General features: G+C 48.8%; 7 protein-coding genes across 7 annotated transcripts; 3 read left to right on the top strand and 4 right to left on the bottom strand.

Annotated features, from left to right (window-relative positions):
• Nucleotides 1-219: 219 nt before the first annotated feature.
• Nucleotides 220-3,397, bottom strand: N7503_011717 (tetratricopeptide repeat protein; the record flags this gene model as incomplete). The annotated part of the gene is made up of 3 exons (XM_057071263.1): nt 220-3,064; nt 3,113-3,263; nt 3,319-3,397. 3 exons carry the CDS (start codon nt 3,395-3,397, stop codon nt 220-222), a joined length of 3,075 nt encoding a protein of 1,024 aa, XP_056917874.1.
• Nucleotides 3,398-3,675: 278 nt separating this feature from the next.
• Nucleotides 3,676-5,408, bottom strand: N7503_011718 (tannase; the record flags this gene model as incomplete). Its single annotated transcript, XM_057071264.1, has 2 exons — nt 3,676-4,554; nt 4,650-5,408. The coding sequence occupies 2 exons, from the start codon at nt 5,406-5,408 to the stop codon at nt 3,676-3,678; spliced, it is 1,638 nt and encodes a 545-aa protein (XP_056917875.1).
• A 1,014-nt stretch (nt 5,409-6,422) lies between these two features.
• Nucleotides 6,423-8,818, top strand: N7503_011719 (uncharacterized protein; the record flags this gene model as incomplete). The annotated part of the gene is made up of 9 exons (XM_057071265.1): nt 6,423-6,436; nt 6,760-7,010; nt 7,069-7,150; nt 7,201-7,391; nt 7,447-7,710; nt 7,761-8,007; nt 8,059-8,204; nt 8,252-8,348; nt 8,398-8,818. 9 exons carry the CDS (start codon nt 6,423-6,425, stop codon nt 8,816-8,818), a joined length of 1,713 nt encoding a protein of 570 aa, XP_056917876.1.
• A 948-nt stretch (nt 8,819-9,766) lies between these two features.
• Nucleotides 9,767-11,439, top strand: N7503_011720 (glycoside hydrolase family 27 protein; the record flags this gene model as incomplete). Its single annotated transcript, XM_057071266.1, has 7 exons — nt 9,767-9,841; nt 9,905-10,037; nt 10,093-10,233; nt 10,287-10,376; nt 10,426-10,725; nt 10,808-10,992; nt 11,053-11,439. 7 exons carry the CDS (start codon nt 9,767-9,769, stop codon nt 11,437-11,439), a joined length of 1,311 nt encoding a protein of 436 aa, XP_056917877.1.
• Nucleotides 11,440-11,635: 196 nt separating this feature from the next.
• On the bottom strand, nt 11,636-13,562 carry N7503_011721 (3-hydroxyacyl-CoA dehydrogenase family protein; the record flags this gene model as incomplete). Its single annotated transcript, XM_057071267.1, has 2 exons — nt 11,636-12,878; nt 12,955-13,562. 2 exons carry the CDS (start codon nt 13,560-13,562, stop codon nt 11,636-11,638), a joined length of 1,851 nt encoding a protein of 616 aa, XP_056917878.1.
• Nucleotides 13,563-14,917: 1,355 nt separating this feature from the next.
• N7503_011722 (Cytochrome b5) lies at nt 14,918-16,421 on the bottom strand (the record flags this gene model as incomplete). Its single annotated transcript, XM_057071268.1, has 2 exons — nt 14,918-16,132; nt 16,191-16,421. 2 exons carry the CDS (start codon nt 16,419-16,421, stop codon nt 14,918-14,920), a joined length of 1,446 nt encoding a protein of 481 aa, XP_056917879.1.
• A 465-nt stretch (nt 16,422-16,886) lies between these two features.
• On the top strand, nt 16,887-18,637 carry N7503_011723 (cytochrome P450; the record flags this gene model as incomplete). Its single annotated transcript, XM_057071269.1, has 2 exons — nt 16,887-17,046; nt 17,100-18,637. The coding sequence occupies 2 exons, from the start codon at nt 16,887-16,889 to the stop codon at nt 18,635-18,637; spliced, it is 1,698 nt and encodes a 565-aa protein (XP_056917880.1).
• Between the last annotated feature and the right edge of the window lie 28 nt (nt 18,638-18,665).

Raw genomic sequence — 18,665 nt, forward strand, 5'->3', positions numbered from 1 at the left:
TGGTATATCTGATAACTTTGTAATTGGTTGTCTACATTGAGTGACTCATAGCCAAGTACATGCACAGCTTTTAAGACTGGATATTCTGAGCATCATGTCCAATTGCTTATCGTAAACGAAAGAGGGCATCCTCTTTGCGATAATAAGACTTGCTGATCTCCTTGTCTTTCTATATATCAAAAGAAGGTTTCTTCCATGGCAATTGCACAAGGTGAAGCTCTATTCTCTGCTGAAGAGGCGCGAAAAGATGTTGCGCCACCCACGTTGGCCATCGTTGGTTTCAGTCGGCGCTTTAAAAAACTTGAAAGATGGAGAGCCATCCTCCTTACCCCATTCATTGAGGAGGGACTTGTAACACATAGTGTGTGGATGGTCAGGGCCTAGTTTCCGGTCGCAAAGTGGAACGCATTCGGCCAGCAACAGCAAAGCGGCTTTGCGTTGACCCGATAAGCGAAATGTGCAAGCGAGGTTGACCATACTCGTCAGCGTGAAAGGGTGGTCAGTGCCGAGCTTCGTCTTGCTAGTCTCTATAACCTGCACAAATAATTGTTCTGCCTCTTCAAACCGACCCTGATTCAAATATGTCGTCGCTAGGTTGCCCATACTCGTCAGCGTGTCAGGGTGGCCAGCGCCGAATTTCGTCTTGCGAGCCTCAATAACCTGCATTCCGAGCTGCTCCGCCTCTTTCAGCCGGCCTTGATTCGAGATCGTCAACGCCAGATTGCCCATGACCGTTAGCGTATCAGGATGGTCGGCGCCGAGCTTCGTCTTAAGAGCCTCTAAAGCCTGTACCTCGAGCTGCTCTGCCTCTTCCCACCGGCACTGGTTCATATATGTAGTTGCCAAATTGCCCATACTCGCCAGCGTTTGAGGATGTTTAGTCCCGAGCTTCGTTTTGAAAGTCTCCATAACCTGCAGCTCGATCTTCTCCGCGTCTGCCCACCGGCCCTGCTTCCTATATGTCGACGCCAAATTGCCCATACTCGTTAGTGTGTCAGGATGGTCGGCGCCGTATTTTGTCCTGCGAGTCTCCATAACCTGCACCTCGAGCTGCTCCGCCTCTTTCCACCGGCCCTGGTTCCAGAGTGTCGACGCCAAATTGCCCATACTCGTCAACGTGTCAGGATGGTCGGCACCGAGCTTTATCTTACTCGTCTCTATAACCTGCAGCTCGAGTTGCTCCGCCTCTTCCCACCGGCCCTGTTTGCTATATACCAACGCTAATTTGCTCATACACACCAGCGTGTCAGGATGGTCGGCGCCGAGCTTTATCTTGCTCGTCTCCATAACCTGCAGTTCGATCTTCTCCGCCTCTTCCCACCGGCCCTGGTTCGAGAAAGTTAGCGCTAGATTGCCCATGACCGCTAGCGTGTCAAAATGGTCGACCCCAAGCTTCGTCTTAAGAGTCTCTAAAGCCTGTACCTGGAGCTGCTCTGCCTCCTCCCACCGGCCTTGCTTCCAGAGCGCCAACGCCAGATTGGCCATACTCGTCAACGTGTCAGGATGGTCGGCACCAAGCCTTGTCTTGCGAGTCTCCATAGCCTGCACCTCGATCTTCTCTGCCTCTTCCCACCGGCCTTGCTTCCAGAGCGCCAACGCCAGATTGGCCATACTCGTCAACGTGTCAGGATGGTCGGCACCAAGCCTCGCTTTGCGAGTCTCAATAACCTGTACTTCGAGCTGCTCCGCCTCGTCCCACCGCCCGCCTGATATGTGAGCGGCCGCTAACATCTCAGAGCTATCCAGGGTCTTTTCACTCTCTAAGCCAAACATGGATAATCTTTCCGTCCGCGAGATAGATGCCATTTCTATTGATTCGGCAATATTTCCACTTGCTTGCGCATACCATGCCCCATTATAAAGCAGCGTAGCCCATTTCTCTAGTGAGTCTTGGGATCTTGGTCGTTGTGATATGGCTGATTTCACATGTGGAAAGAGCGACTGGCAACGTACCCAATTCTCGTATTCACCCGTTGGAAACCTTTGCCACAGGATCATGATAAATCGCTCCTTCCATTGTTCTAGCTGTTGGGCAGTTTTCAGCCACACACGCACAGTAAGTTGCACTAGCCGATGCATTGTGAATACTGTACTATCCTTGTTGACCGAAATGAATGAAAAGTCTCTTAACATTGAAATATCAACCTCAAAATCATGATCCATGTTTGGTTCAGACGGACTGTCCGTATTACCATCGTCAATGTACTCCAACGATATCTCCTCTGAGCTCGAATCGTCGGCTTTTGTCTCGCGTTGAACTCGGAAAAGATCCTGTGAGACTCCATGTCGGTCAAAAAAGCTCATAAGTGAGAGCAAATCAGCTGCGGACGGTCGTGTTTGCCGAATATAGTTGAAGGAGATTTGCCACGTAACCAGGATCGAATTCTTTGCCTCCCAATCTCGGTAGAGATGGCCAGCCTCATAATCAAGAAGCTTTATCGCTTCGCGATCACTCTTCTGAAGCATTTCGAGGTACTGTGATACCGAACAGCGGGGCGCTCGATGTGTGATATAGCCGGCCGCCTGTATGATCGCTAATGGCATGAAATCTAGTTCTTCCACTAGATTTAAACTATCGGGGGTTGCTGCTGGTAGTCCGGCCTTCCGTTGGAGAAGTTCTAGCGCCTCGGGCCTTGCCATTGGGTGGACTTGAATGACGTCCTGGTGATCGACCAAATTCAAAGCCACCTCTCGGTTCCGACTTGTGATAAGTATTGATCCATTGGAGCTTCGGGGGAGAAATTCTAATAGTGGCTTTGTCGAGAGGTTGGATTGGCCGGCCGCTAGACCCTGCTGACCTGTTGCCGGCTGGCGAAGGAACCCATAATCATCAACATTATCAAGAATCAGTAGCCACTTTCTTTTCGCGTCCTGGAGCCAGCTTTCGACTAGCTGGAATATATTCACTGTGGGGTCCTTACGCCCGAAAAGTTTGGTCTGCTCGGCGATATCCCGGAAACTTTGCTCGAACCGAGCCGCGTTACTTGCGTGGATCCAAAGAACCCACGTCGATGGTGAATGGTATCGAACTCGGTAGGAGTATTCGATACTAAGTTGTGACTTCCTGTCGATCGTCAGCACTAAACCCACTCACTGACCTCCTTACACTCACCCTACACCGCCGATGCCCACAAGCGCTACCCTAGAACTGGGGGCTGAGATCTTCCTATGTATCTCATCGAGCAGTGTGTCGCGACTGACAAAGTCTGGGTCGCGGCGAAACGGGACGGTCGATAGAGGGGCTGGTGGGGTTTCCAGTCGCTCTAGATCAACGATCATTAGTCAATTTCAGATTGGTAAGGGTATTGTGAAACGTACCCGGAGGAAGATGGATCGATCCATTATTGACTCCCACCTGCATACCGCGGTTTTCGTCACCGAACGATATAGATGCCATAGCTAACACTTTAGTTTCTGGGGTAGAGGGAAGGTCCCCAGGCGGAGCTCTCAATCTTATTATCAGGTGACTAGCTGGGCGCTAAGATGTGTTCGGTGTTCAACTCTATCTTTAGAACAAGATTTGAACGCCTTTTCCCCAAGCGAAACGATGAAGCGGATACAAATTAGCCTACAGTAAGCCGGTTTATCATCGTCTTGTGGATGCGAGTAGGGTTCAAATTGATAAAAATATAAAGGTACCCAGAGGCGGATTAATGAGCAAGCCTAGATATTTATCTAGTAAACAGGGAGGCTCCAAGCATTCAAATCCCAGTGCCAAGTATCAATCGAAGCCTGATCATAGACACATTCGAACTTGGTGCCCTTATTTGTCCACAAAGGACGAAGAGGCCAGGCACAAAGCTCCCAGCTCTTACCCTCCTCCGAGCCCTGCAGAACAGTAGCAGGCAGAGTAGACGGGGTGACATCCTTCTCAACCCAGTTGATGAGCACCTGGAGGGTAGTCTGTGGGAAAGGACCATTCGTCTGATCCGTGCTCGGAGAGCAGTGACCAGCACCAGGAATCAGATACAAGCGGTACCACTCATTGAGCTTGGCAGCGCTCGCGGTGTAGGACAAATCGGGATACATGACACTGCGGACAGACTCCCAGTAGCGCACGGATGACGCGGCAGGAACACTGAAGTCGGACTCTCCGTGGACGTGGAGAATCTTACCTCCGGCACCGTGGTAGGTTGAGAGATCGGGCCAGGTGGTCTGCAGAACACTATCGTATCGTTGCCATCCTTCGTAGATCCAGGTCTTCAGCGTATCCTCGGTGACACCATCAAGAGACAATGATTCGCTATCAATCAGGTCCAGGTAACGGTCAACCCAATCTGCACCGATGCCGCTGACACTCAGCTCCCAGGAATCAGTGGTGGAGTTGTAAGTAGTTCCCGCATCAGACCAGGTTGCGGATGGTTGGTAAGAAAGATAGACTTGCTTGCCGTTGCTGTCCTTCATACCACCGATAATGGCCTTGGCCACTGCCACACCCTTGGCGGAAACCTTGCCACTCTGAGCAGGTGTGGTAGCTCTCTTTCCATAGCCAGAGCCACTTGTAGCGGCGCAGTAATATTCCTCTCCAATAGTCTTGTCAAGATCATAGTGGATCTTGCAAAGATCCGTGCGAGAAACAACGCCATCGGTGACTCCATCCAACGGATCACAAGCAGTAATTGTCAAGTTGAGGATCTTCGTCAGCTCACAGGGGGAGGGTAGTAATCCTCGTTCTTCATAGCCATGTCAGACCAGAGGTGCTGAACTTGTTGGAAGGCGTATCGGAAAGCGGGAGCACCGACAACGGCACCATCCCAGTCATCGTAACGCTGGATTTGACTCCATCCCTCACGACCACCCTCCGAGCAAGCCTGGTAGTAGGCATACAGCTTCTTGCTCTCGGCCATATCGAAGAAGTTGCGAGTAAACTGCTTTCCAATAACGGACATCTCGTGATGAGCCTTGTATCCAAACATGTACAGAGCCTCGTAGTCAATTGTTCCATTGGCTGCGAGGAAAACATCATCTTCATCCAGGTCAAAGCTGCCAAATCCGCCGTCTGTGGCTCCCGCGACGGCACCGTACATGACTCCACCGGGCAAGGATGAATTACCACTGTTGATGGCCATACCGCCACCACCAGTAGAGAGGTAGCGATTCTGGAACTTGTCTGGGGCGGGGAGCCAGAACATCAACAGAACCTGGTCATCGTCAATGCCATCGTGCGAATAGGCAAGCTGGACACCGCAGTAGTCGAAAGTAGCAGCGCCGAAGAAGTCACCACTGGAGGAAGAATAGTTCTTCGTCGCACTGACAACGACGGATGAGGAATCGATAGTGATTCCAGTAAGAACATCCAAGGGAAGGGCGGCCTGTACATAGGCAGTTGTGCAGACATCATCAAGGGTTGCAGCATGGACAATGGCTGCCGAAGCTGCAACACCCCACACCCAAGCTGAGGAAACCATCCTAGGAGGATTGGATTCAAAGAAGGGTAATAGAGAGAGAGAGAGGTGATTGCGAGAACAGGCGAATGGCAATTTGTTGATCTGATTTATACATGAAGGGGTCGGACAAGATTCTTATATAGGCAAGGATTTGCGCACGGAACTTGTTTAAAATCCGTATACTCAAAAATGCATTTTGTAATCTCCGCCAGGACATGCTCCATCTCATCACCTGGTCATTCAAATTATACAGCTATCGGTAGAAGTTTCATGAAAAGTTCACAGCAGGCGTCGAGAGCTCAGATGGAAATTCCAGTTTAGGCTTACGGGCTGCAGCTAATAAAGGTCTTAGTACCTCTTAGTGTAGTGGCGTCAGCCACTTGGATAAATCTTTTCCCCGCGTCTCATCAAGTGCGGAGGTTTCAATCCTTCTGTCCGGGGTTGAAGCTTGATCTGTGTCCAGCCTTAACCGAAATAGGTCTGTGGGATGAGGGGAGAATGGCAGTGGAAGCTTCGAATTTGGCCATTTATGAGCAATTAAGTAAAGAAGTGAGAAAAAAGCTATACATCAAATATGTCCGGGCTTTAGAGTCATGAACCTCGTTAATTGAGTTAGCATAGGAGTTGCAAATACCAAGTTCAACGGCCATGACGAAGGCCCCTCTTCCCCATGGGGAAGAATAAGATTTTGTGGGACACCAAGGAACCCCCACAAAAGTGGCACTACCAGGGGGGAACCTTGTATATACGGAGATAAAAATCCGGCTTTAACCCCCACATAATATCGCCGGATAATCGGGAACAGATACCGCAAATGGATTCATGTTTTCTTTATTATGCCTTATCTCCTCCATTTCCCTCGTTTCTTTCTCTACCCCACCAAAGGTTCCACGGGCTGAGCAACAATGGGTCCAATTTTACGAAAGCTCCTCATGAGCCTGGCCATTGCAGAAGCCAGTGCTTTAGGCATTTCTGTTCAACATACCCAATCCCAATCTACCGTTACGCCACGCTCGGCTATATTATACCATAATAATGGGAACTGGACCGTTAGTGCTTCCACCTACCAATGCCACCAATGCCCAAGTAAAAAGAAAATTGACTCGTACAGGCCCATGCCGAAACTCCTAGCGCTATAGTATTTCTCGATCCTGTCTCGAAAACAGAGGCTGAGTCAATATGCGCTAAGCATGGCGAGAGCTTGATAAAGGAATCGGATCTTGACAAGTGGGTTTACACGTTTTCTAGATTTCATTTTGTTAAGAGACCTATACTGAAACAAATCTCGTTCAAGATTTAAGCTTTCTCTACAATACCAAAGTTACCTCGGCTCTATATCTTCAAGGAACTTCTGGACACGCTCTTCTTCTAGCGAGAAGGGAGATCGTCAATTTATCTGCACCAACACTGCGCCTCTGGTTGACGCAGTCGAGACACCTTTCTACCAATTCCCGAAGGCGAATGTCTCTAGCAATGGAACTACTTATATGGGTGTTCGTGACCATATGACATACCGTTTCCTCGGAATTCCATATATGCTCCAGCCAGTCGGTGATCTTCGCCTTGCATATCCTATCCAGTGGTATACGAACGAGACCGATTATGTTATGAATGCCACTACCTGTAAGAACCCAAGCCTCGATTTTTGAAAAATATTTGTGCTAATAGCTTCGATAATCAGATGGTCCAACATGCCCGGCCGACTATGGCTACTTCGATGGCAACTCATATGGTCTCAACCCTTGGGGTAACTCCGAGGCATGGTGAGTAGTATACCTTAAGTTGACTGGTAAGAGCTGATGATTGAGAACAGCCTTTTGATGAATATTTTTACTCCGTTCCTGCCAGGGACCGAGAATCCCAAGAGTGAATTGCTCAAGCCTGTCATGTTCTGGCTGCACGGTGGAGGAGGCACTGCTACTGATCCCACTTCTGATGGTGCCAGTTTGACTTCTCGTTCCGACGTGATCCTTGTCAGCATCAATTGGCGTGGTGGCAACTTTGGTACGCTAACACCAATCCTTAATCTTATGACATCGTCTAACTTTCTTATTTATAGGAGACATCTCTTTCAATGATGGCTATGTTGACGGCAATTACGGCATTGCGGATATTGTCTCCGGACTACAATGGGTCAAGGATCACATTAAAGCGTTTGGCGGGGATCCGGACAAAGTGACTGTATTCGGCCAAAGCGCAGGAGGAGAGAGTGTTATGAACATGGTCAGATCGCCCAAGGCGGCTGGTCTCTTTCATGCGGCGATCCTCCACAGCGCTGCTCTTGGGCCTGTCCTCACTCAAGAGGAGGTCGTCAATGTGACAGGTATTTTTCTCATCCCTCTCTCCCTATACCCATGATCTGACACTCTTTAGTTCCCGCTGTAGCAGCTGTATGTGGAGATGCCATCGGCGCCGAGCGTCTTTCTTGCCTGCGGGGTTTGAGTCTTGACGAATTTATGAACAACATCACCTTCAATGTCGGCTCTGGGTACGACAATTACGACGAGGGTGCTATAATTGATGGTATTTGGATTGCCAACCAATCTGTTGCTGCTGCTCGAAATGGTCAGCTGAACAAAATTCATTTCATGTCTGGGTCAATGCCCGAGGAGGGAGAATCGTGAGTGCAACCTGACAGGTTAGATGGGGAGCGAAGTCTAACATAGCCAAGCCTATTGGGAACAACTATTTTACAGAATGCTACCGACTTTAATGCGACGCTCTACTCTCTCGCTGGATCCCAATATCCCGAAGACTGGCCCGCACTAGTTGAGAAGTCAGGCCAGTGGAACAACGGCTCAAATCCAATCAATGCTTGTGAGTCTGTACCATGTCATCACTTTACATCTCTAACACCATCACAGACAATAGCACAATAAATGCCTTCACTACAGTCCACCTAACGTGTCCCGGTCAACAATTCATCAAAGCCGCTTACGAAGCGAAGTCCTTCAAGTCCTAGTAAGTTTTCATGCCCGCGCGCTGGAAGCTCGGCTAACATCCATGGTAGCTACTATTATAATAATCTACGAGCCTATGCTCTGTCATATTACGATCCATATGGCACCTGCACTTTCCCCATCGGAGAACCAGACACGCTCTACTACCGTTGCCATTCAGGTGATCTCTACGAGATCTTCGGCTCCTACTATATATTCGATCAGCCAATTCGAACACCTGCTGATATCGGCCACACCAACCTACAGCAAGACATGTGGGGTGCCTTTGCTCGCACGGGAAACCCCAATCCGCCTAAAGACTACTTGAAGGCGCGGGGTTATGAGGACTCTTTGGCTGTCTTTGAGAATTTTTCGTGGCATGGATACGATGGGCACTCTGCTATGAATATTGATTACCCTGATCCGTCCAATGGTGAGATGCCTTGGGCTGATAAGTGTAAGGTCGTGGAAGAGCTGTATCATCTTCCTTGAATAGTGGCTCTACTTTCAGCTGAATATTGATGTTTTCTTTGGGTCATTGTCTGTGCTGCGGACGGGTTAACTACGCATCGTCTCTTTAGAAAATTGTCAAAGGGCAGTCAAGCCAATTGATTCTTCCACGAAGTTCTAGCCTTCCCCTATCTCATAAGATAACATTTCTGATTCAAGATAATGCGCAAGTTTTCAGGTCATTCACACAAAATTTTCCTTAGTATATATAATTTTTATGGAGCGAAAGGAAAACCAGCTCGGTATATTGATGTCCCGAATTCCGTCTACATAAGTTAACCTTCTACCGAGGTTGGTTGGAGACCCTGCAGATCAACTTCTCTCATCTATATGTGGGTCTTCCTCCAATCTTCCTTGACATTCTCTGCAGAATCAAGCAGTTTGATTTGTGCAACAGACCGTGAAGGACATGTTGTAAACGCGTTTTCAGAGGAATTAAAGCCTTTCTAATGAGGCCGCAACTGGTAGATCTAGAATTCTGGTGCTTAATTAAATGCATGTACCCCCTACTTCATTGCTACTGTAGCACTAGATTAATATTTCCATGCCGATCTTTCTCCACCCCAGCTCGCCATGCACTAAAGTATGATCGGATAAAATGCGGGGAAGTATCGGAATTGATATGATTCGTACAGATGCATTTGCGAAGCTTTCCAGCCAGTGGACTTATAGTTTCGAATTCGCCGCGTAGTTCCCCTCCGGTCTCAATATGGACATTCCATATTACCCGCCAATGCCAAGGGTCCTGCAACGCCACGACAGGGATCGGCATTTCGTACCTCTTCATCGGTGATGCACGATTGTTCCGAAGTTGCAGATCCAGTGAAACATTCCCCGCACTTTGGAATTGTATAAATTCATTAGCTGTAAGGGACTAACCACACTGTTTGATCAAGTGTTTCTATAGTCGCTCCATGCTTCACATTGACCATGTTGACCTCTTTAACTTTAGCTGTGCTAGCAGCTGTTCTCCCCGCAAATGCTCTTGTGAGAAAGGATGGCGTGGTAGGTTCAAGTCGCTTCCATAACCTTCAGGAATCACGCTGAGGCTGACCTCACTGATTATAGGGGAGGCTACCTGCTTTGGGCTGGAACTCCTGGAATGCCTTTGGGTGTGATGTCAATGCTAGTGCTATTCTCACAGCAGCAAATGACATTGTCTCACTTGGGCTCAAGGATCTTGGATATGAATATGTCAACAGTGAGTTTATGAAAGGAGAATGCACAGGTGTTCGCAATTGACTTATATAAACTAGTTGACGACTGCTGGTCCGTCGAGGGAGTGCGCAACACCACAACTCAGCGAATCATTCCGAACCCTACCACATTCCCCGATGGAATCTCCGGTGTTGCCGCGCAAGTCCATGCTCTGGGATTGAAGATTGGCATTTACAGCAGCATGTCTTCCTTCTGCGTTGCTCACTTCTACCACAAACTGACCACTGCCTAGGTGCGGGTGAGACCACCTGCGCGGGATATCCAGCCAGTCTAGGATACGAGAAAGTCGACGCAGAGGCCTTTTCAGACTGGGGAATTGACTGTATGCTGCAAAAGCTCCATCTATAACCGTTCTCATTCTGACAAGACAGACTTGAAATATGACAACTGCGGCGTTCCAAGTAACTGGACTGACGAGTATAATGCTTGTGTGCCGGACGATGATATTGGGTCTAATCCTAATGGCACCTGTCCTGACCTTACAGATCCTGCTCCTCCTGAGTACGACTGGGCTAAGTCTAACACATCCATAAGATATGATCGTATGCGTGATGCGCTTCTCGAGCAGAGCCGGACGATCTTGTTCTCCCTGTGTGACTGGGGTAATGCTGCAGTTAACACCTGGGGAAAGGAGACTGGAAACTCATGGCGCATGTCAGGGGACATTACCGGTATGATAGTATCCCTTTTACCAACCTAGTCATGCATCTACTTGGGAAGGTAAAATAATATGGAGAGCTAATTGTTTCTTAGCTGAGTGGTCTCGTATTGCCCAAATAGCCAACGAGAACAGCTTCTTAATGAATTACGTTGAGTTCTGGGGTCATCCTGATCCAGATATGCTTGAGGTCGGAAACGGCAACCTCACAGTGGAAGAGAACCGAGCTCATTTTGCTCTGTGGGCGATCATGAAGTCTCCTTTGATCATTGGCACGACAGTATGCTCCTCAAAAGTCGAATTCCTCAAGACTCCAGGGTGATACTAACATAGCATCCAGCTCAACAAGCTCAGTGATGACAATTTGGCCACCATCAAGAACAAGTACCTACTCGCCTTTCACCAAGATCCTGTCTACGGTCGTTCTGCTTATCCCTACAAGTGGGGATACAACCCTGACTGGACTTTTGATCCAGAGCACCCTGCCGAGTATTGGTCTGGGCCTTCATCGACCATGAAGGGAACGCTAGTTCTCATGCTTAATACAGAAGACTCAACTGCTACTCGTACCGCGGTTTGGAATGAGATCCCGGAGTTGATGGGTCATGACTCGTACCGGGTTACAGATGCTTGGTCGGGTAAGGATTTGGGATGTGTTCACAAGAAGCATAGTGTTTCTCTGAAGAGCCACGATGTGTCTGTTCTGTTGGTCAAGGGCAAGTGCTAAGGTCACTGAGATTCACCTAATGGCCTCCCCATCATCATTCACATAACGAACATTCCTTGGTCAACTACAAGTTTTGATGACGCACCAACTCGCGGTCAAACTGTGGTATATTGGCCGAAAGTTTTAGTGATCAAACGTTAGATAATTATTAATGAAATCTAATCTCTATATGATAATTCGACCTTGTCTAAAGAGTCTAAAACAAGGTAATTCCGGTGTAGCATCCGTCATTACGCAACAATTCCGTCTTAAGCCCATCTTTCAATGAGACCGAGTACAGACTTCCTCCAAGATCAGCGACAAAAACAGCGTTATTCTCTTTATCCAGCTTCAGTCCAATCGGCTCGTGAAAGTGGCGCGCCAAGATAGTTTTCTGGATGTCCACAGCTTTCCCACCAACATAGGCATGATAAACTGCACATCCAGTGGGGTGCTCGCCACGGTCTGTCCAGTACAGTGTCTGAGTCTCCTGGTCAAGTTCAAGATCAATAGGCTCAGGAAGGTCTTCCATCAGACATCTGATATCGGTTCTGCTCTCTGCCGTCTCTCCTGCTGGTATGTCGATACCCGCGCAGAAGATGCGGCCGCGGGATGCTTTGCTAGGCCCCTTCTGAGTCCAATAAATCAAGCCACGCTCAGCATCGACGGCAATTCCGACGCACCATGATGTCATGGTATCTGCCATGGCGCTGCCGGGTTTCGCATGTCGCTGGACCAGAATATCGTGATTCTTGCCATCATAGTCGCAGCGGTGAACGCCTAGACCTTCGCGGTCACAGAAGTACACTTGCTTCCGTGCCTCACAAGTCACAAGCTGCTTTGGTGTGTGCACCTTTCCTGTTGGTACAAGACACTTCTTGTCACTACCGTCCGTGTTCGAAGACCAGACTGATCCGTCACAGGCGGCTGGACTGTGTCCCATATTTGTCCAGAATATCCGTTGGGTGGACTCGGACACATCTATCCCATCAGGCAGATTCTGTCCATCAATAATGGGTGTGACTCTGCGGGTGGCCTGATTGAATCGCAAGATTTTGCCATTCGTGCTGGACTTTGACACGTCGGACACATTGCCACCAAGGCCAACGTCAAGCAGGTAGATCGCCTTCTTGGTAGCCAGGTTGGTCTCGGAAGCGGATCTTGTTGGCGGATATAATCCACCCTTATCACTCTTGTTGCCGAGACGTCCTTGATCGAGGTATTCTTTCTTTAACCAATCAACCGTAGGCTCACGCTCAAGGCCACGTTCTTTGATATAGTTCTCCTCAATGAAGGCAACGGTATCCAATCCAACTTGGTCCATCAGCTGACAAGGCGACGGCCCATTTTTGAACATATACTCCCATAGAAAGTCAATTTCTGCAGGATCGCTGACGCCTTCGGACAGGATGTGGAGGATTTCGCGCTTGATTGCTGCCCAGAGGCGATTAAAGATGAAACTATGTCACAAATAAATGGTCAGTCAGGTATTGGGATAAGCCAAAAAAAAAAAAAAAAAGGAAATCGAGGACATACCCTGTCGATTCTCGTCGAGCTATCACAGGTAATGTGCCACATTCCCCCAGTACATTCTTCAAATGAGTGAGTACATCCCAATCCGTCTGACCACATGTCATCAACTCCACGGTTAGAATATCAGGAGGCATAGTAAAGTGAATATTAAGCACCCGGTGCTGACGAGCAGCAGAGACCTTGGTCACCATTAAGCTGGACTTAAATGACGAGCTATTCGACCCGATAATACAGTCCGCTGGTGATTTAGCATCGACCTCGGCAAAGGTTTCGATCTTCAAATCGAGCTTCTCAGGAACAGCTTCGATAACGAGCCACGCATTGGAGACGGCAGGCCCGATATCGGCGAATGTCTTGTAGTCGCCGAAAGGAGGTTTGCTTTTCACCCCATTGGCGTATGTCACGTCTTCTTTCCCTTTGGTAATTCGAGGAAGAAGTGAGTATTCCTCCTTGTGTGTGTCGATGTAATCAATTGCGGCGTTGAGGGCTTCCGCTGACGGATCACGAATGTGAACATTGTAGCCTGCTGCAACGAAGATGCACCCAATGCGGCGGCCGAGGACACCAGCACCTAGGATAGTGACAGGTCGGTCAGTTCTGGGGGTGACCATCTTGGGTTCGTGGGGTATTTAGAGTACAAGGAAGGAATCGTGATGTTGTGGGTGATAAAAACAAACAACAGATAAACCGAAGAGACACTATCCAGTTTTATAGACCATCTCAGGGAATTTACGTTTATCCAGCGTACCATGGAAACTGACCTATGAGGTAGAAACATCCTGCTTCATCATCGGGATCCCGGCATCCATAATATGCCGTAATCCGATTTTGTGTAATAATGTTCTGGAAAGAAAGATCGACAAACCCTGAAACGGATGTGGTAACCTAATTATGACGAATCTGGCTACCTGTCGAATTACTCGGATATAACGGATAGGCCCCGCCTCCGAGAGGTCGCAGCACACCTGGCAGTCATAGCAAAATGCCTAGGTTATGGAAGACTAATTTCCCCCTTGTGCATTGTAAAGCTAACTACTAGGCTTGTATGCTCATTTTCTGGAAGCCTATAAGCGAGCCATTGCTAAAAGCTGCTAATTCATGTCTTTCTTTGAAATGAATATTTAGTCCCACAGAGGAGGGGTTGGGTATTGCCCATAACGAACATGAGAAATACGTATGTGTAACTCCCGGGTGAAGTGTATCATGGCTCAGAAAACCAGCTCTCATTTGGAGGAACTGCCAATCTCCTGCGAGCATAATTGATGGGGATCCACAGCCGTCGGGATCTGTACGGGTCAGCTCCATGTATACTCGGACTCGGTACGGAGACGGTTCGGATTCAGTTCGGAGACCGTGGATCCGAGCTTGGGTGTGGGGACCTGGGACTAAGATCGGCACAGTCTTCATAGCAGAAATTGATATGACGAGGCAATTGTTTATGCAGATGTTTCAGGGATAAATTACAATATGTCTTTGATCATGGATTGAGTGCTGGCATTCCCATATATGCATGTGGAGCGCGAAGATCACCTTCGCGCTCCACATGCATAATACACAAATAGTAAAACAAAGAGTTGGGGATGGCCTCGAACCATAACGAAGTATAAGTTTGAGGGTTGGATATGAAAGTGGGAGTGCCATAATGGCGAAAGCGAAAGGCAGGACAAACACATAGGGAGTAGCGTGAATAGCATCATAGAGAAGAAGCCCTGAAGGGAAAAGGGACGCGACATGTGAAACAAGCAGGAGAGTGTGAATAGCATCAAAAAGCGAAATACTTAGTGGATTTTCCATGGCCTGTTCAATTCCGAGGTCTCTATTTTAGCAAACCATATTGCTGGAAAATATTTGATGGAAGATACTTCGCAATTTTGCAATATAGATATACTAGCTTTGAAGACAAGATTGCAAGTCTAAATCTGTATTTCTTTAACACTGCAGCATTTGTACAGTATATCGAAGCATATTAAAACAAGAAAACTTGGTCTGTAGCCTTCGACAAAACACCCGGTTCTTTCCACCCAAGTCCGGCAAGGACCTTCTTCATAGCATTGATCATAGGCGGCGGCCCACAAAGCAGCACCTTACTGCTCTGATCCGCAGGTGCCAGATACTTCTGAATCAAATCTTGAGAAACGAATCCCTGATGACCCTTCCACCCCTCCGCAGCCTGTGAAAGGACATACTGAACCTGGAACTTTTTCGGATACTTCTTCGCAAAGGTATCCAGTTCATGTCGCAGCAAAATGTCCTCTTCGGTGTTGCTTGCATAAAGCAGACTGATTTGCGTGGAGTCTGTCTCATCATCACAGATTGCACGAATGAGCTGGTACATGGGTGTAATTCCAGTACCACCCGCAATCATGCCAATGTGCTTTGCATAGGAGGTGGTGTATTGCATTGCACCCTTAGGGCCCCGAATCTCAATCATGTCCCCAATTTTCATGCTCTCCAAATACTTGGTCATTTTGCCTTGCGGATAGACTTTCACTAGTAGCTCGATGCGGCCTAGGTCTGTGTTGTTCGAAACCGGTGTGTAGGAGCGTGAGACACTTTCGCCGTTGATTGTGGCACGAAGAGCGATGTGCTGACCGGTCGGCAGACCTAATATATCGTCTTTTTGGGGGAGGCCGAAGACGAAGCGGTAGACGTTGGGCGAGACCGTATCTTTGCGGACAAGTGGGAAGTTCCTCCAGGTGCGTGGCTCGAGAGGTGCAGAGCGTTGTATTTTTGGGAAGGCCTTGCCCTTGGCCGATAAGGGAAGTCGTTTACGGAGGATGATTTGGTTCATTCTCGTTGTGCGGCGAGGGGAGTAGTGCGTGAATTCTTGCTGGACATCCAGCTTGGTAGAAATCCACATTGTCAATCCGAGTGTCAGTGACAGCTGACCTATGCTGGCGATTCCAAACCCAGACCAGAACTGGCCACTCGAGTCTGAACGACTACAGAGAATTGCCACGGCGCGGTGGGATAGATGTTGTAGCGGTTGCAGCAATGGTCCCCATCCTTGGCGATAACCAGTCACAGCCACCGCTCCCAAAGCGCCAGTGAGGCCGAGCTTGACGACAGCGCGAATTAAAGTACCAAGTCGGCCTGATGAGGACTTTTTGACTGTTACAACAGCTTTCTGGGCAACTTTTTCAAAGTTCGGACGATAGATCTCCACAGTTTCGGCATGCTCCTGGGCTTATGTTAGCTTGAGGTACACTGGGCTGTTCCAGCTTCAAATTGTGACTTACTTCTGATGGCAAATCTCCAACATGATACCTGGCCAGCTCGTCTCGCGCCTCGTCCGAATGACCAGTCTCCTCAAAGGCCTCGGTGGCATCGGTGCCAGCGACTTCAATCAGAATTGCGCTACCACCGGGGTGGTCTTCGATGTATTTTGTGATGTCATAGATCTTGTTGTGCAATACGATCCAGAGGTCATCTGCTTTGTTGTGCTTCTGCACTTCCTCGAGGGTATACATGGTAAAGTGTGGCTTGGTTCGTTCGATGGCTGTCCTAACTTGTTGGGAGGTCGTGGGAATATATAGAAACAATGCAAATACACCAACTTCAACTGGGCCATTTCGGGCCCATCCGGGAGCCAAATCCACTGCATGTCCGGCCCGAAACCCACAGATCCTTGAGTAGAAGAGAGGAATGAGAAAAAAAAAAACAAGAGGGAGAGCCAACCAGCTTCGTCGCAAACGCATGCTCTGGTGTGAGACCCACCTGCCGTCTTTCGTACGGAGTTCGCCCGAGCCTCGGAAACCAGCTGCATTACTCGCAACACTCCAGAGTCGGTTCGATAGACTCCACAGTCTCTGGATAATCGGCAAGCCTCTGCACAAAACAAGCAACGACGAAGTCACAATGGATGTGCTGCGGATACTTAAGTGCAGTATGCCCAACAAGCAAAGATCTGTAGAGTCAGGATTCAGTCAGCCATCATGCCTATTCCGTTTGAATCATCACCAAGCTTCACCCCATTCTTCTACCTGCTTGGGGACAACCTCTCAACGGCACAGTCCGTTGACCTTGATGCCAGGTGGAAACTAGAGGATGTTAAGCGTGCCGTGGGAGCAGTGTTCCATGTGGTGCAAGCACTAGGTGTGGATTAATTCCAAGACGGTTGTGAATATTCCATCGCTGACTTCTTTCAGGTCTTACCTTCCACAATAGCAATGCTGACCAGGAGATTACCACGGTGGAAGAGTTGATCAAGACAACGTCCTCACTCGATTCACCTATCGGCCTCCGCGTCGACGGCAACGCAGTCCAAACCCCCCAGGGTCCCGAAGGCCTACCACTAGTGGGCAGCTATTACGAAATCTTCCCCGACCACCTTGGAAACCACTACCGCTTATTCCGCAAGTACGGCCATGTCATCAAGACGACCAACATGGGCAAGACAATCTATCTCACCGACAGCCCTGAGGTAGCAGCGGTAGCATTTTCGGAATCCGTATACATGACGAAGAAGATCAATGAGAACCATCCGCTCTGGGGTGTAAAAGACAACACAGCCATCTTCATCGGAGACACAGAAACAGAAAACTGGCGACTTGCACACAAATTCCTGCCACCGGCGATGGGTCCCAAGGCTCTGCGTCATTACACTCCGTTGATGCAGGATTGCGTTCGCAAGTCGTTCGCTGTCTTCGATGAGATTGATTCTCGCGACGAGTCCTGGAATGCCTATCAGTATATGGTGAAGCTAGCATCGCAGACCATTGGCAAGTTCTCTCTAGGTACTGACTTTGAACATTTCAAAGATATCGACACACCGTTGCATCCGATCGTCACAAATATCGCAAATCTTCTCTCACTCAATAAGAAGATCACTGCTAGAGGTGAATGGTATCGCCATCTTCCTTTTGGTGATCCAGCACGCCTGAAGACAGTCCAGCGCACTATCTATACTCTGATGCAAGAGCAAATTGACCGAGTTAAGGGCTCTGGTATCGATGGAATGCCTATGGCTGACGCAGCAGTCAAAGCTTCCTGTGTCATCGACTACCTTCTGAACAGCGTCGATGAAAGTGGAGATAAATTCCCTGAGGGGCTCGTCCTGGCCAACATGCTCATCGTCACTGGAGCCGGATTTACAACTACTTCCGCTCTAATGTCCTGGCTCCTTTACTGTCTCGTCAACTACGAGGGCACCCAAGATCGCCTATACGAGGAGCTGTGTGAGAAGGGTATTGCCAATTCAGACAAATCTGTTGACTGGACTCCCGAGCTCGCGCACAGTCTTCCGTACCTCGATTGTTTTGTGAAGGAGACACAGCGTCTACACAACGCCTCTTTCCAGCCCGGTCGCACGACCAAGACCGACGTCGTCCTACCGGGTGGTTACCGCCTACCTCCTGATAGCGTTATCATTCCGGCTTTATATGCCATCCATACGAACCCGGAGGTCTGGCGTGATCCATTCCGCTTTGATGCCGACCGCTGGGCTGGAGAGGAGACCAAGAACATGCATCGTTGCGCTTATATTCCTTTTGCACCTGGGCCGCGTGGCTGTATCGGATTCAATTTTGCGTTGCTGGAGGTTAAGATTCTTTTGTCGGAGCTTGTCTCTAGGTATGAGTTCTTCAGGGAAGGATTGGAGGCTGTTGATTATGATCCGGAGTTTCAGTTGATTCGGCCTTTGAATTTCTATGTTCGGGCCAAGAGAAGAACTCCAGCTGCTGTATAGAGGGAGATGTTCTATTTTTCGAATATCA

This window comes from Penicillium pulvis (genome assembly GCF_028828015.1).
Source record: "Penicillium pulvis strain IBT 33274 chromosome Unknown scaffold_8_segment0_segment0, whole genome shotgun sequence".
Taxonomy (NCBI): Eukaryota; Fungi; Ascomycota; class Eurotiomycetes; order Eurotiales; family Aspergillaceae; genus Penicillium; species Penicillium pulvis.